The sequence below is a fragment of the Hoplias malabaricus genome, chromosome 4, assembly GCF_029633855.1.
Source record: "Hoplias malabaricus isolate fHopMal1 chromosome 4, fHopMal1.hap1, whole genome shotgun sequence".
In the NCBI taxonomy this organism is placed as follows: domain Eukaryota; kingdom Metazoa; phylum Chordata; class Actinopteri; order Characiformes; family Erythrinidae; genus Hoplias; species Hoplias malabaricus.
The window spans coordinates 64,716,404-64,733,465 of NC_089803.1; the positions used below are offsets into that span (position 1 = coordinate 64,716,404).

Below are 17,062 nucleotides of genomic sequence, written 5' to 3' on the forward strand. Positions count from 1 at the left end.
GCTAGTGCCTGTAATGAAAGTAGCTGACAATGTTCCGTGTAGCTGCACTGTAAATAATTTAATAATTTTAAAGGATCTATAATTACATTAAGAATTACAGTGAATTCAAAATAGTAGCTGCATTCCTTAATTTTATCCAGTAACATCCATTTTATCCAGTAACATCCAGTAATATACACATTTCTTGTATGATACCCATTACTTACTCAGTACTTAGTTTATTTTATGGCTTAGTTAACAGGTACTTACCCAGTAATTAGAGGTCTGTAATTTAAAGTGTTACCAAAGGCTGTCTCACATTTAACACGTCCAGGTCCTTGGGAAACTCACTACTTTAAAATAAATAAATAAATAAATAAATAAATAACAAGGGAACAGTCTCCTATTGTTTTGGAACTGGGTGCACAGGTCTATCCCGTTGATTTACACATGTACAAGAAAAGCCATTCAGCTCAGTGACAAACCTCTTGTAAAATGACAATAGCCACAATAACTATCATTAGTCCAGTGCCTGTCACCTTAAGCTTTCTCTAACACAAGCACATAGCAAAGATAAATTCATTGCCTTTAGTGGTGTTAGCCTACGAGTTAAGGCTTTACCAAATGGAACTAACAGACTGGCTTGGTGCAAAACACTGTAGAGAAACTTACCTATTCAAATGTTCAGTGGTAGTAATGGGATCAGGACTTCTCATATATCACCAATATTTTTTAAATCCATTGATGGCAGGTGTGTATTTGTATGTGTTTTAAGGCACATAAATAGAAAACACACCAGAAGGCCTTATTTGGATCACAAGTAAAAGGACAACAACTAATGACTGCTATTATTCATTCATTCGTTCATTCAATATCTGTGACCGCTTATCCAGTTTAGGGTCACGGTGGGTCCAGAGCCTACCTGGAATCATTGGGCGCAAGGCAGGAATACACCCTGGAGGGGGCGCCAGTCCTTCACAGGGCAACACATTCACTCACTCACACACACACACTTTTGAGTTACCAATCCACCTACCAACATGTGTTTTTGGACTGTGGGAGGAAACCGGAGCACCCGGAGGAAACCCACGCAGACACAGGGAGAACACACCAAACCCCTCACAGACAGTCACCTGGAGCGGGAATCGAACCCACAACCTCCAGGTCCCTGGAGCTGTGTGACTGCGACACTACCTGCTGCGCCTGATTCCTATTATTGCCACAGTAAATAAATCAGAATTGTTCAGAATGTGATAAATCAACAATTATGTAGAACTGTACGAAAAACATGGAATTGCACACAGACTGCAAATCAGCTAAACACATACATCTAAACCGATGTCTACCACCAAGGGCCATTCTATTTATTATTCCTCCTCAAACAAAGATCCCCCCAATCATAATGATACATTTAGAGTAAAACGTTCAGTAAGGAAAGGGGAAAACTTTATACAACTACAACTAGCTTGTACGTTTGTAGCATGTTGCTGTATAAAAAACACAAATTAAATTAGTTAATCAATTAATTTTAATTTAAGCAATAGCAGATAAACACCCCAAAATAACCAATATAGTCAGCGAATTACAAAAATTGTAATCATTTAAAAAAAAAAAAAAAAAAATGGTGGTATATAATGTCTGGAAAAATTCAAGACTGATGCTCAACCTGTAGCCTGTCAATTTCAGCTCATGGCAAATAAAATACTTTATTAAGGCATTTGTGTAAGTGCATATTTTGAGAGAATCTTGTGTGTGTCAAATTATGAGCGTGAGAACAAATTCATTTACTACTCATCACCATTTAATGTTAAACAAATTAGGTCCCGTGACAGTTTTACAAAATCAGTAGCTGTTCAGAAATTTCACAAGCAAAACCTACGAGACAGTATTTTATTTACAATTATCTAAAAAGAATGTATGCATGTGTTGCGTCCTTTAATCTGTAGGTCTCTTAGAAGAGTCTGTGGTCATAGTCTTTTGTTGAACTAGTTTGGCAACACTCCATATAATAAATACCTGTAATTACCTGGAGAGGATGAGAAATGTACAGGAGCACCCACCAGTCTGAGGGTGGGAGAGTGGAAATGTTAAACTGATTATAAAATGAATAGCCCCAGAGAGTTGGTGGGGACAAAAAAAAAAAAGAAGAAGCTGCTGTTCCATCTCCTACTGAGGCCTCCAGGTTAGAAAACTGTTACTGTCGCAAAAAAGGGCAGGAGTGGACAAACATAAGAAGGCAGTCTCTGACCAAGTGTGAGTGTAATGAGTGAGAGTATGTTTCTTTGTGTAAAAGGGAGAGATATCATGCTTTGGAAAGCAGCTCTTGAGCCCAGCTCCTGATGGCCGTTGTTGTGTCTTGTAGGTAGATCCATGTGCTGTTGGTGAGTGCCACCACATGGTTCTGCATGCAGTGGAGCGATACTTCACCGCTGTAAAAGAACCAATTCAACATTACAGGGGTATAAACAATATTACAGGGATCTTACAATTGATTTTAACAATTAAACTGTCTATTATCCTGAGATAACCAGTGTTTTAAAAACTTGGCCACCACAAAACATGCACTGCCTTCAAGCATTCCAAATGGGCATAAACTGAACTATAATTTTTAAAGCCTTTTTGGTATCTACATCAACTGTAAGGTACAGAGCATGTGGAAGAATACGTGGTACTAACTTGCAGGAGTCTTGCAGTGATTGCCAGCCATGCTGCAGTGCTGTAATGAAGTACTGAAAAGCTGGCAGTATGTAGTTCTGATGCACAAATACAAGTAGCCCCTTCACAAAGTCCAGGAGCTGGAATACACTCTCTGGAGTGTTGGCATTTATCTGAGAGAGACATAGAAACACTTTAAATTTAACAGTAACTTGGCAGAGGCAATATTGCTATTATTTTAGACCATTAATGACTAGGTTAGAAAGTATGGAAAGTGAATATTTAACTACATAAATTATTCGGATTAACAATAAATAAAAAGTTATTTGTTTACAGCCAATTTCAGGCTTTCTAGTCTCTACCCAAAGCTTCCAATTTTAACACTAAACAGACACACAAATGTATGTAGGGAGTGCATGTAATCACATTCAGGAGAAGCATTAATACATTCTAAAACCCAAAGCTCATTATGTGACTTTAGGGAAAGAGGAAAAAGACAGCAACTCACCCATTCTATGAGTAGAGGTGTGTTCTCCTGCACCCACCGCATTATTTCTGAACTCTTCTGTGCAATAAAAACTGCAGCCACTTTCAGCTTCTCAAGTACAATTTCTAGCAGTGGACCAACAGCCTCCACAACCAGTGAGTAATAATATGGTGTGTTCTCAGCTAGCCAGCTAATGGAAACAAACAAAACAAACCTTTTATCTCTAGACTGATGCAAATACTGTTAACGCTTTTTATATTGTCCTCAAGCTTTTAGGAGGTGTCACCTGATGCCTTGCTGGCCATAGTGAGACACTTTTCTCCAGGCCTGCTGGGATACAGCAGTGATGCCTGATCTTTCCAGGTACAGAGCTGTGGTGGACTCTGCAAATGAGCCATGTGACCTCACATCATGAGCAATAAAACCAGTAGCGAACACCAACATCGCTAGCAACAGCCTCGACCATGGCAAACCTTGAGAGTGAATTTTGGTCTGCAAAGACTGGAGAAAACGGTAGTAGGGGGCCAGAGAGAGCATTGGTCATTGAGTGAGTTGAAACAGTAGAACACCCTGTTTGATTTACTAATGTTGCTGGAAGATTAATGATTTTGTAGTGAAATAATTATGGTTTTCAAATTGCAAGAGCTACAATGAGAATATATTTTACATTATTCCATTATTCTCTTAAGATACAATTTAATACATTTAACAACACAGTGGACAAAAAGCCTTAGACATCTAGGGAAAACAATTTGGTCATGGGTTTTAAGCATCTCTTACAGAACAGACAGTGTTGCACTTCTTTATGTCCTCCATGTTCGCTGTGGCCTGTATCTCTTCATTGGTCACTCTAAATGACTGAATGGTCTCCTGAAGGTTACTTCTCAGCTACAAAAATGAAACAAACGTCAGCAGATAAAACAACCAAAGAGATACAAAGCAAGACAACCAAAGAGATAAAAACTGTTTGTGCAAAATGCTTTTAGCAGCAGCTGTACCTTTGGTGACAGTGTGGTCCAAGAGCTCAGCAGATGATTCAACAAGAGGCTGCATAAAATAAAGATCACACTACAGTTGAACCATGTGAAAAAGCAGGACTTTCGTTAACAACTTAAACTAGAATCAGATATAGTTCACCTTCAATGGATATCCAACTGTTATTTTCCATTAATGAGAGTAATCTGATTATACTGAATAGCTTGTAGAATACTTGTTATATGTAGGTTTTTATTACATGCCTTGTTTTGTGTGTAGATTATCATGTGGTTGCATATTTGCCATATATTATGATTTTCATTTCTACTAATGCCTTTTTGGAATCCTTCAAAGCCTTGATAAGGTTTGTTATTAATTATTAAACTCTATTATTCTTTGGCTACACAACATCACATACATCAGACTCATTAAAAGGCTTATGTATACCTGGACTGGGTGAGGTGTTTGGTGTAAAGCTGCCTCCACACCCCCAAACTCTGTGCATCTACAGATAAGCACTCAGTCAAGCTGCTCAGCAACTACAGATTAAAAAAGAAAAATAAATAAAATGTAATACAGATCTCTTCTCACTTAAATCACTAAGATTTAATTCTAGTATACAGTCACTGTCCAATGGAAAACATGCATCTCCAAACTAGTAACTTTACAAGAGAAGCAAAAGCCTTCTTTAACCTTCAATGCAAGTCAATGTACAAATTCTTATACCAAGTAATTTTGGAGCATTTCTATTGGTCCATTCATCAAGAAAGATTCACACAATGAGGACAGCTGCTGTGTTCAAATGATATAGTAAACACAAAAGAATCCACAAAAATTGATGTTTTTTCATTGGACAGCAAAGATATGTTACCATGCCTGTCTTGACATTAACATCTCTTATTATTTAAAGTATTCTTATTGGGTATTTTATGCTGACCTTTAACATGACTAACATGCTATAACATGCCTCACCTCTTTCTTCATAGCATCAGGACAATTAGGTGTGGCTCTAGAGAGGAAAGAAGGAAAGTAGGTGTGGAGGGTGGACTCTGGCTTTGCTCCAAATGCTAGAACCTTCAGTCGTGGGTAAAGTCTCTTTAACTGCTCCTGCAGACTTGAGGAAATAAAGGAGAACACAGCTTATCACACAATAAACAAACAAACAAACACACATCTTTTATTTAAAAAAAAATAAAATATGTGTAATAACACTGGGCAAGTTAGTGGTGGGTCAAGCTACAACTGCCAACTACTGCATGGGGCAAAGTAGCACAACTGATTTATTAAAGATTAATTGCAAAAAAAATAAAAATAAAATGAAATAATTGTTTAATAGCACACCTTTCTATAATATTACTTCTAACAATTCCCAGTCACTGTCTTTGGAATATGGACTGTTCTCTCACTGTATGCTCCATTTTCTTCCCACAGTGCAAAATTTACATGTTGGTTGGTGGATTGTCTATTCAGAATTGTCCATAGGTGCAAGTGATGCCCTGTGATGTACTGTGTTTTTGTATTGTGCCCACTGATTCAAGGTAGGCCCTAAACCCACCACAAGCCAGAACAGGATGAAGCAGTTGCAAAAAAATGTATCAAGGCTCTACGAGTTTATGTGATGAATAATATCAGTGCACTGCTGCACATACCAATTAGTTTCCAATATATCAGCTCTCCAAGGACTAAGAGGACAAACCACTGAAACTAAATATGACGAAGGACTGAAGACTTTATTCACATGATAATCCGTCGCATCTTTCCAGGCTCAAAGCAAAAATCCTTGAACTGGCCACAATAAGCCTAAAGACGCCTTTTTTTTTAATCCAAGTATTTCTAAGAAGTCGGGTTTTCAGCTTTGACGGCCACCAAAACAAGGCTTTGCTAATCAGGAAGCAGACACAGGGCTCACTTTGAATTAATACGTTATTTGTGCTGTTATATTCTGTGGCTGTAACGTGCCATATAAATTACTGTGACGACAGCAAAATAATACACCGCCGATCCACCCCACCTCTTAAATCTTTCACAGATCTTTCACGGGGCGTCACTGAGTCTACAGCCGTGAAGTGTCTTGGAACCTTGTATCATTACTCTATGGTTAAGAATAATGATATTTCAAACCCAGACTTGGTCATGTATAAGTAAAAGCTTCATTATCTGCAAAGGTCTAGTGTGACTGTGGCTTAACATTTAACGCTTGAAGATTTGCCACTCTATTTTCTGCTTATCACTGTTACACTGCTGACTTTTTTGTTAATTTCAACACAGCTCTACCTCATGTGTTCAACTTACTAAAACTCAAATGTTTACTCTTCTTTTTACCTCTGGTAAAAACACATACATTTAATTATTGCTCAAACTTCAACTATACAGTATAATGGTGACTATTATGTACCTTGCTGGTAGGGAATTTTTAGGCATATACGCAAAATCCAGGAGGGGGAAGAATTCTTTGGGTCCCATTACTCCAAATCCTTTTGTCAAGTTGGCATGGAGACTTAAAAAAAAAAAAAAAATTCACACACAAACAGTACATGAATATCATGTCAGAAGTTAGCAATAAAGGCCTTCATTTCTTACCAATATCATCATGCAGATATGCAACGAATACAGAAAGCAACCACAGATACTCACGTGAGAAGTCTCTCCAGGTATGCAATAGCATAGGCAGACAGGCTTTTCACTCCTAGAACAGGCAGCATTATTCCCAGCCAAACTATAAGACCAAAAACATAAACAAGATAATGCATAAAAAACATACAATAATATTCAATTTTATAACACACATTACAACACTAAATAAGTTGTCAAATGGAAGTTTAATGGGGCTATGCAAGCTCCTGATTTCATGAAATCCAAAAAGCAGCAAGAGCCATATTCATATAAAGAAAAGATAAATGACACTTTTTGCCCCCAATTCATGAATTTCGGCCCTTTCTGTCACTCAAGCAAACCCTGCCTTTACCTCTTATGCCCTGGGAAAGGTCATAGAAGCCAGCCTGGCCAAGGGCCCACATGATGCTCAAACACTTGGCTGGGCGATTCTGGTGGGAGCGCAGCAGTTCAAGATGCTGTGAAGGTAACACACAGGAAATTTGCAAATGTCACACTGAGGAAGTTTTAAAAACAGAGCAACTAACGAAGAATTAGTAAGAGCTGGTTGACAAATATTGTGTGCTTCCACGTTAAAATATGCTCATTTAAAAAGGGTGTACTGAAAAAGAACCCCATAAAAATACTCGTGCACAGCATCCTTAACAAAGCACATTAATAAACCGCCTGCATTTGCAATGATTAGCATATAATGTTTGACTACCAACCAGGTTTCTCCCACGTTTTCAATCATTTTTCTACAAAATACTTTGGTGACACCTATCAGATATATAGTGATATATGCTTATCCAATTATGATACACTAAATGCTGTATTTTCTGATTAAGAGTAATCAACACTTAGTACAGCTGGTCATTGAATTATTTAAAAAAAACTTAGAGGGGTTCAAATTGTGGGGTGGGAAGTGGGGAATGATAGTGCAAACATATAATATTTAATAATTTTCCACAGTAAAACATCCATCTATCCATTATCTGTAACCGCTTATCCAATTCAGGGTCACGGTGGGTCCAGAGCCTACCTGGAATCATTGGGCGCAAGGCAGGAATACACCCTGGAGGGGGCGAAAGTCCTTCGAAGGTCAACACACACACTCACACCTACAGTCACTTTTGAGTAGCCAATCAACCTACTGACGTGTGTTTTTGGACTGTGGGAGGAAACCGGAGCACCCGGAGGAAACCCACGCAGACACAGAGACAACACACCACACTCCTCACAGAGAGTCACCCGGAGCGGGAATCGAACCCACAACCTCCAGGTCCTTGGAGCTGTGTGACTGCGACACTACCTGCTGCCCTTCACAGTAAAACAATATTCTAAAAATTGACTCCACACCAAAAGTGTTACATAGAGTGTAAGTGTGTAAATACAGCAATCAAAAACTAACATAATTAGCAACAGCAATCATTAGTCAAATGTACCTGAATAGTGACTGAAAACACTGAATTTCCACTCACTTCAGACAGGTTGAGCGTAGCTATTTTGGGTTTGCTCATCATGACAGCCTGAATGCACATCCTGTAGCCATGCAGTGGTTCACCTGTCACAAAACAGATGCAGACAGCCAATAAATGCATGCAAACACACCCAACACCCATCTGAAAATGACGGAATATTATCATTAAACATGGCAGTTCAGGCCAGTTGTACAAGGTTGATTTAAAATTAACCAAACGTACAGGTATAACAATTCATATGCTTTTTTTTTTTTTTTTTACCTGTTTGTTTGTCTAACTCCCGAAGCATGGTGAATATGCAGTAGTCAAAGAACTCTTGCAGAGTTTCTGTGCTCTTTCCAAGTATGTTCTTAATGACGTTGCGCAGCTCTTTCCCAGCAAGACAATATGGATAATCTAGACAGAGGTATGTTTGTTAAAGCAATTGTTTTTCCACTTCAAATATGTTTCAGTTCACGTTGCAGGGCTGTATTAGATGCAAAAACATCCCATCCTTTCAACAAACTGGATTCACACTCTTATTACTAACCCACCCTCAAAACATTCTGCCATAACTGAAGAGTGTTGCATTTCCTTAACAGTTCACGTGAACACACTATTTTGGTTGCAATTCCTCAAGAGAAAAACTTCTACCTGAACTCTGTACTGAAAGTAAGGGGGTAAAACTAAAAATTAACACCTTGGTTATTCTTTTGTAGTAAAGAATATGCTCTCATTGATAATATGTATTTAGTCAAACAGTGAAAAGAAAACCATTAAAAACATTTTAGACACCCACCGTGAGGATGGTTGCTAAGTGTAGGATCTGCATCTGGTGCAAGCAGTTTACTGTTGAGGTATCCAGCCAGATCCTTCACCCAAACACATGGATTCTCAGGGAATACTGCCTGACTTTTATCAAGCTGTTGCCTCAACTCTGCTACATCCAGCTGTAAATGATACAAATGTACAAGAGTGAGTGATGGCGGAAAGACGGCTAAAAATCTTCCTGGGAGCCTCTTGGGACCCGTTCACAATGTTCTAAGACAGCATTGCTCTTGACAGCTACGCAAAAAGTGAGTTAACTCATTTTTTGGTGCAAAAACTCAACTTTTGATACTGTAGCTACTATTAACATTTTGTCACAAAAGTGATGTGTAAGACAAACTGCCAATTACAAGTAACATGAGAAAGCAAGTGTCATTTTGAAAGAAGCAAAGAAATATCAATCGATATGCAAAGATTGAAAGAAAAGCATTTTAAATGACAACTGGCAATGCTGTCACCACAGCAACTCTTACAGCTTGTCTTAGCAAATACAGCTGTATATAATTGATAGCTATGTAGTAAGACCTATTTTCTCCATTTAAGAGAGATATTTTGTGAATGATGGCACACTAGGTCACCAAAACAAAGGGGACACTAAACCAATGAGGGTTCCACCTACGTTAGTCCTGAGCAGTTCAAGAGCTGTTTATGACCCCACCTCCCAAACTTACTATTCTTATGTTACCAGTTCTATGCATCCTGGAGATGGGGATTTTTTTTATAAGACAGGCAACACTGAACCAAGTTTAAAGTTCATTGAAAAAGCAAAGAATCCTGCTTCTTAAGCCAGTCACCAACCTGTTGGTAAGCACATGTTTTGTGAAGCGAATGACTACATTAAGGTTGCAGTCTGCATTGCTATAAGAATGAGAGCTTGGACTCACAGCTTTGACTGCCTCCTCCAATGTTTTATAGTGGCATGGCTTTGTGCTGCTGCTGGAGGGAGATTTCTTGTTCTGCTTCCCTGCAATGTTCTTCTTCTGTTGGGTCTCAGCTGGTGGGGGAACCTGCTCCTTATTCTGCTTCTTCCCAAGCTTCTCAAATCCCTCAAAAATGGTCTCAGACATCTTCACTGCAGCTGAAGTCAAACAAAGTTATCATGAATAGGAGACAAAGGAAAAGCTGACTAAAAAGGTAAAAGTGCAGCCCGCCCAAAAATTTTTGCAAGAAGAAATGTGCAAGAGGACAGTGCTTCAGCCTTAGTCCTTTATTTTGCAATAATATTCCTCACAGAGAGCATGAACGCAACCCAGATCTAAAGTAAGACAGGGTGAACATGTTTCGAAACTAAACCACAACTCCAAGCATGACTGGATTTACTCAAATCTGAAATTTCACATCAACTTAAACTTAAAAGGGAACATCTATGATTGTGGGAAACTGCAGATCTCTCTGGTTTGTTTATGTTCAGAAGCTCTGCATCATAAGATGGAACACTATGTTTGAAGAGAAAAACAACTTATTTTGTACGCGGCTGAAATTTAAATTTAATTTAAGTTATACTGTAAGTTTTTATTCACCGTTTGAATTAACACAGCAACTTTTCTGTAACTCAAGTTGTGTAGTTTTACCACATTCAGTAAAGCAGTTAGTGGTCTCCTGAATTTAGAGGGGGTTCCTACGTAAATAATCTGAAACAGTAAATATAAATGAAAATTTCCCATATACGGAGCAGGAATAAAGTCATATCCTCATCTCTTCTCATGATTTGCAAAGTTTGGAGATCTCCATGCCACTTTGAGAACCAAGAGGAAGCCTAGCATGTCTGTACAATCCACTTTGATTTTAACTGACACCAGGGCTTTGCAAACACATTAGACAAGTTTCCAGCATGCAAATAGGCTGGAGAGCTAGCATATGGTTGAGAAATATATTCTGAATTTTATTAAAGTAAAAAGTGTTTTACAGCCATGACCGCCACTTTTAACTAGACTTTAATACATTAGAAAATATTAAATTATTTAGAAAAAGGGTATTTTAGAACATTAGATGTTTAATTATCATCTACTAAAGAAATTAATTTATAAAAATCTGTACCAATACACAAAACATTGCTGTGGTTTCTCTCCATTCCATTTGAAAAGCTACTACTAAACCTAAAAATGGAGCAGTTTCGCAAACCAATAGTTAACATGTAAAAGATAAATGCTATAAAAAATGTACTTTAGCACAGAATGTGAAATACAGCTTGAGATCTGCAGTTAGCCATTTCTTACATTCTGCTGAATGTCTTCAGTTACAAAACCATTAAGCGCATGGAACAAGGCCCAGAACTGCCTCAGTAATGCCACATGCAGCAATAAATGTGATAGAGGATGCAGGATAAAATTACACAGTACATATAGATGCAAGAATTCGATATGAATGTAAACAGATTCCTTTGGAAGACTAAACATGGGGGAGTATATCAATTTAATAAAATATACAGAGAAACATCACCGAGTTAGGTTCTGCACACATTACATTGAGGAATCAATAAAGTGAGTTAAATATAAACAGTTTCAACCACACTTATGGGAAGCATACAATCACAGCATAAAACCTAATGATGTAGTAGATTCCTACTCAAACTCCTAAAAACTTCTGCAAGTGATGAAATGCATTAATTATCCACCTTATCCCTTAATGTAATCTTGCGGTGTTTTGTAAAAATCTGTGGGCTTTCAAGAACTTGACAATAAAATAAAGTTAAACTAAATTAATAAATAAAAAGACAGAGACCTACTGAAATAAAAGAATTAAGAATTAGAATTGTACTGTCACATGTGAATCACATTGTACACTTTAAACCAAACCAAATCTGGCTGTCTTATCTGTGTAAAGGGGCAGAACCAGGGGTCCAGGGCAGAAGGGGGTGACATAACCTTAAGAAACTCCACAACTTTTGTTCAGGAGACATTTAACTAGAACATGGTCATCAAATAAGAAAGTAAATCTGGAGTATGCTCTGCCTGGCCAAAACAAATTCACACAATAATATTGCACACTCTTCGTCAGGACCACCGGAGAGCATATAATATTTATGTGGCGGATCATTACCAGTGCTGCATGGTGTTAGCCTGTTAAAGTGTATTATGCTTGTAGGAATGGATAATACACAGCAGTGCTGCAGGATGTTTTTAAACAACTTCAGTGTTGCGGCTGGACTGAGAACAGTCTACCAACCAGAAATATCCTGCTGACAGTGTACCGTGACCACTGATGAAGAACTAGAGGACGTTCAACACAAACTGGGCAGCAAAAGATGAACTACTGCCTCTGACTTTACATCTACAAGGTGGACCAACAAGTAAAGTGTGTCTAATACAGCAGCAAGCTGCACTGCTGTGTCTGATCCACTCGTACCAGCACCACTACCACATTTGTGTCACAAAAGTGCTGAGTATGATCCACCACCCAAATCATACCTACTCTATGATGGTCCTTTGGGGTTCCTCACCTCTGAAGAACAGGGTGAAAGTCTGCAATTGGAGAACTAAAATGATCTTATGTGGTCAGTGGGTTTGATCAAATTAACACGGTGGGGGTTATGAATACTACCTTTGAAAATGTATCTTGTGCAGAATATATATTAGGTAGTTGTTAGCATCGATAATATCAAACAAAACGAGTAAAACTAAGTGCTAACTAAGAGAAAACTAAGCTATTCGGTAAATAAGCATTTTCGTGGTTATTTAATTTAAAAATATTGCATTTGCCTTGTTATGAGTGTTAATGGATCTCTACAACACATCGTGTCACCCTCCTGAAGAACTAACGTCAGAAGATGAGCTTAGCACAGTTACGCTAGCTTCTTTAACACCAAATAACAGCCTGCAAGTTAGCTAGCAAATGTTAAGTATTCTCCCAAATAAACACCTCTAAATATTTTTAAATAATTTAAAAGTGCATGCCCACGAAACAGGTCTTTATAAGCATTAACTTAATATGTATTCGTACTGGGACTGACCACAGTTCATAGCTCCGCTCAGCTAGCTGGTTAGCTGTACGTAACGTTAGCTAAAAAAACGTTGAATGGTCTGCTTAAGTGAACTTCACTTTACTCAAATTAGTCTGTTAGTTTGGATAAAACATATTAAAGAATTTAAACTGCATTATTAAAGACTACAGTCAAACTAGCAGGAGGCTTGGGACCATGAGCCTGAAGTTGACGTTAGCTCCTCATTCAGATTTTTACATTCCACCTTAAATGTCAAAAGGGACTCCGTTCACCTCTGCTCCATTTAAGGTGGAACGGGGAAATTCAATAAGTAGCAGAACCAGTCACCAGTCCAAATCGACGACGTGGCAGCGGGCATTCATTCAAAGGAAAGGTCGGTTTCTTTGGGAAATTCGTTATGATAAAACAAGCGTGTAACTCACGGAAAGGGTCAGCTCTGTGTAAGTTTGACTCGCTCAGAGCTTTCCTCCCGCCGCTGGACTTCTTCTCGGGTTGACTCTTGGAGCCGCTGCTCTGTTTCTTGCCTTTTTTCACCACTTCCCATTTACCCAAACAACCGTTATTCCCAGAGGATGCCATTGTTTAATCTAGGCACCGAAAAGAGCACAGAAACCTACAGAAAACTTTTAAGACCAGTCCCCCCGGTCCCCTTTCCTTTACCGTTACAGATGACGGAGGATAATGGTGGAGGACTGGTTTAACCTTTAGCTTTGGTTTAAAACGTCTCTGTGCCACGTCTGCTTTAGCGGTTGTGACGTCGGAGCGCATCTACACTCCCACCACCAGCACACAAGTTGGTTTTCATGACTTGTGGGGCCATAACATAGACTTGCATTTTTCTTTATTTCTTTTGAGACATACTCTTACCTTATCAATAAGTACAACTAGCCTAATCCCACTCCGTCCCTTTCACAAAGACACACGCCAGTTTATGAATTAGGCCATTCGTTTTTTTGAGAATGTACAATGACAGTGCTACTAGCTAAAGCGTAACCTTCACCTTAAATGTAATTATTGCCATTGTGAGGACCACCTTGAATTTGTAAACAGGTTTGGCAGACCCTCACCCCTTGTCGTATTTTCTTTCTTTCTCTCTCTCTCTCTCTCTCTCTCTCTCTCTTAAAATTCATTCATTCCTTGTCTGTAAACTCTTATCCATGTCAGGGTCGCGGTGGGTCCAGAGGGGGCGCCAGTCCTTCACAGGGCAACACACACTCACCCATACCTATGGACACTTTTGAGTCGCCAATCCACCTACCAACGTGTGTTTTTGGACTGTGGGAGGAAACCCATGCAGACACAGGGAGAACACACAAAACTCCTCACAGACAGTCACCCGGAGCGGGACTCGAACCCACAACCCCCAGGTCCCTGGAGCTGTGTGACTGGGACACCACCTGCTGTGCCACTGTTCCACCCTTATTTTAAAATATATTTTTAAAAAGTATTTGCCCTGTAAGTTCTCAATTTCCCCCCCCCAAATTTCATCAACAGGCCCCTGGTATTTAAAAGTTGTTGTTCCATCTAGCAGACATTTAATTAAATAATACAAATACAAACACAGAGCAAATAATAAACGTAGTTCACAAACATACCAGAGGACACGGATGTCTCAGTCCTTTAGGAACCGGAAGAAAACTCATCAGTCAGCTTTATCTGTGAAGTGTCTCTTAACCTGCAGCAGGAGAAACCAGTTGATATTTAAAACATAACAAACAGATCACAGGAGGTCCAAAAAGTTCACATTATTTCTGTCCCTTGTTCATCACTGCAGCAACATCAGGCAATCCAGAAATGTCAGATTATTGTTGGACCCCTAAAATTAATGGAAATTAATTCTGATAATCCAAAATAATACATTAAATAACCTTTTGCTGTGTTAAATGCGAATGTATCACATCACATTGATCTCACTTCCAACAGGTAAGATTCTATTATTATTATTATTATTATTATTATTATTATTATTATTATTATTATTATTATTTAACAGTAGGAGCAAATGTTCCTTAGAAAGGTGATTTGAGTTTAGTATCGTCCAGTTCTGAAAACTACACACTGCACTTTCGGAGAGAGCACCAGAATAAGTTAGAAGAGAGAAAGATTTCTCGACTTTTACTGCCATCTACAGGATTGACACCACCAACGTGTGCTGAGACCCGTAAAGAGAACTGTCTGAAAAACACAATGTATTAAAAAAAAGACCTGTCCTGTAAATGTAAATGTAAATGTTAAAATGTTTATATCATTGCTGTTAGACAAGGCGTGTTTAAAGACTGTATTTTTTCAATTCTGGGTCAAATAAACAGAATCAGCAAAATAAAATCTTTATTAATTCTGTAGTATATATTTATAACATTTAGATTACAGCATAAGACTTTCAAAATAATGTGGGCTTTTCCCCTCTCCCCAGATTTATAATAATTTTACTTTCGTGCAAATATATTAGTGACAAGATAAACTAAAGATTTTCAGTTTTTCAATATTTTAGAGCGCAACCCCCCCATATTTTAGTCATGAATGTTTGGTTAAATTTATTGATGTGTTTACATTTAGGGTTAAGTTGCTTTTAAATACATAAACAGTGTAGTTTGTCAGTGAGGTCCACTTTTCAGTTTGAAGTGACTGGCTCTCCTAATAAGGATAATCTCTTCTTGGTGTTGTAATGGACTAAAGATAAACTTTTATCTTAAGACTAAGATGTAGCATCTAGAACTCTCTTTCCACAACCAAGAGAACTGAGTACATCACTCCTGTCCTCAGGTCACTGCACTGGCTGCCAATTAAACACAGAATTGATTTTAAAGTGTTATTAATTGTTTATAAATCAATAAACTGCCTCGGACCAAAATATATTTCAGATCTGCTAGAAGTGTATGAACCCTGTAGGCCCCTCAGATCACTTGGGACTGGTCAGCTAGTGGTGCCCCGGGTCAGAACCACACAGGGGAGGCAGCTTTCAGTCACTATGCTGCCTGCACCTGGAACAGACTCCTGGAAGTTATCAGATTTGCCCAAATATTACTATCTTCAAATCTAGACTAAAGACCTTCCTGTGCATTTGAGTAACACTGCACTTAGATTGAATTAAAAATGTAGATTTACTTATTTTATTTCTAGTACCATTTTAATAACTGTCATTTTGTATTACTCTGTTTTTATAGTTTTAAATTGTACTGAATAGATTTTAATATTTTTTTTTATATTGTTTTAATTCTGAGGAGTTGGTGTGTTCTCCCCGTGTCCGCGTGGGTTTCCTCCCACAGTCTAAAAACACATGTTGGTAGGTTGTTTGGCGACTCAAAAGTGTCCGTAGGTGTGAGTGTGTGTGTGTCTGTGTTGCCCTGTGAAGGACTGGCGCCCCCTCCAGGGTGTATTCCCGCCTTGCGCCCAATGATTCCAGGTAGGCTCTGGACCCACCGCGACCCTGAACTGGATAAGGGTTACAGATAATGAATGAATGACTTTCTAATTGTTTTTATTTTCTTTTACTTTTTAAATTCTATAATCTTTCTGGGCGGCACGGTGGTACAGCAGGTAGTGTCGCAGTCACACAGCTCCAGGGGCCTGGAGGTTGTGGGTTCAATTCCCGCTCCGGGTGACTGTTTGTGAGGAGTTGATGTGGGTCCGGGTGCTCAGGTTTTCTCCCACAGTCCAAAAACACATGTTGGTAGGTGGATTGGCGACTCAAAAGTGTCCGTAGGTGTGAGTGAATGTGTGTGTGTGTCTGTTGTGGACTGCATAATGAATGAATGAATGTAATCATTCTGTATCGCGCTGTAAAGCACTTTGAATTGTCACTGTGTACGAAAGGTTCTCTACAGGTTCTCCTTGCCTAAGATGTTTTTGGGAAACTGGGCCCAGGTTTGTAACTCACTCACACACAGCCTGAAGATTCTCTCCAGGGTTGTACCATTAGTACTTACATCACTGAGGGAAATCAGTTGAAATCATGAATGTATTATAAATTAAAGAGCTAATTATGCTTAGCATCTTGTCTTCCCACCTTTCAACAATGATAGTCATTCATCTCACTGGTAAAGCCACAAATGTGAAGATAAAGAGTGAAGACATATGCCCGGTACTGATGCCAAGATCGCAGTGGACAGATGTTGCCTTTGTATTAAAAGCAAAGACTACGTTCTT

At 38.7% G+C, this 17,062-nt stretch overlaps 1 protein-coding gene across 2 annotated transcripts; it reads right to left on the minus strand.

Moving 5' to 3' along the window:
- Positions 1–1,607: 1,607 nt before the first annotated feature.
- Positions 1,608–14,579, minus strand: tmem214 (transmembrane protein 214). Of its 2 annotated transcripts, none has more exons than XM_066668492.1 (16): positions 14,512–14,579; positions 9,861–10,054; positions 8,948–9,098; positions 8,431–8,565; positions 8,170–8,252; positions 7,062–7,167; positions 6,731–6,812; positions 6,492–6,593; positions 5,069–5,210; positions 4,544–4,635; positions 4,120–4,168; positions 3,902–4,009; positions 3,408–3,622; positions 3,143–3,311; positions 2,656–2,807; positions 1,608–2,408 (listed from the first exon to the last, which is right to left on the minus strand). In XM_066668492.1, the coding sequence occupies exons 2-16, from the start codon at positions 10,041–10,043 to the stop codon at positions 2,282–2,284; spliced, it is 1,896 nt and encodes a 631-aa protein (XP_066524589.1). In that variant the 5' UTR covers positions 10,044–10,054; positions 14,512–14,579; the 3' UTR covers positions 1,608–2,281. The 2 variants fall into 2 exon arrangements, with proteins under 2 accessions (XP_066524589.1, XP_066524588.1); XM_066668491.1 differs by lacking the exon at positions 14,512–14,579 and adding an exon at positions 13,339–13,660.
- Positions 14,580–17,062: the final 2,483 nt, after the last annotated feature.

What these genes read in the sequence shown, in the direction of transcription:
- tmem214 (XM_066668491.1), bottom strand. Translation starts at nt 13,495, where the DNA reads ATGGCATCCTCTGGGAATAACGGTTGTTTGGGTAAATGGGAAGTGGTG. An exon ending in GGACCACACTGTCACCAAAG is followed by an intron (nt 4,010 to 4,119) that starts GTACAGCTGCTG and finishes TCATTTTTGTAG; the next exon opens with CTGAGAAGTAACCTTCAGGA. An exon ending in TCACTGCAAGACTCCTGCAA is followed by an intron (nt 2,409 to 2,655) that starts GTTAGTACCACG and finishes GTTCTTTTACAG; the next exon opens with CGGTGAAGTATCGCTCCACT.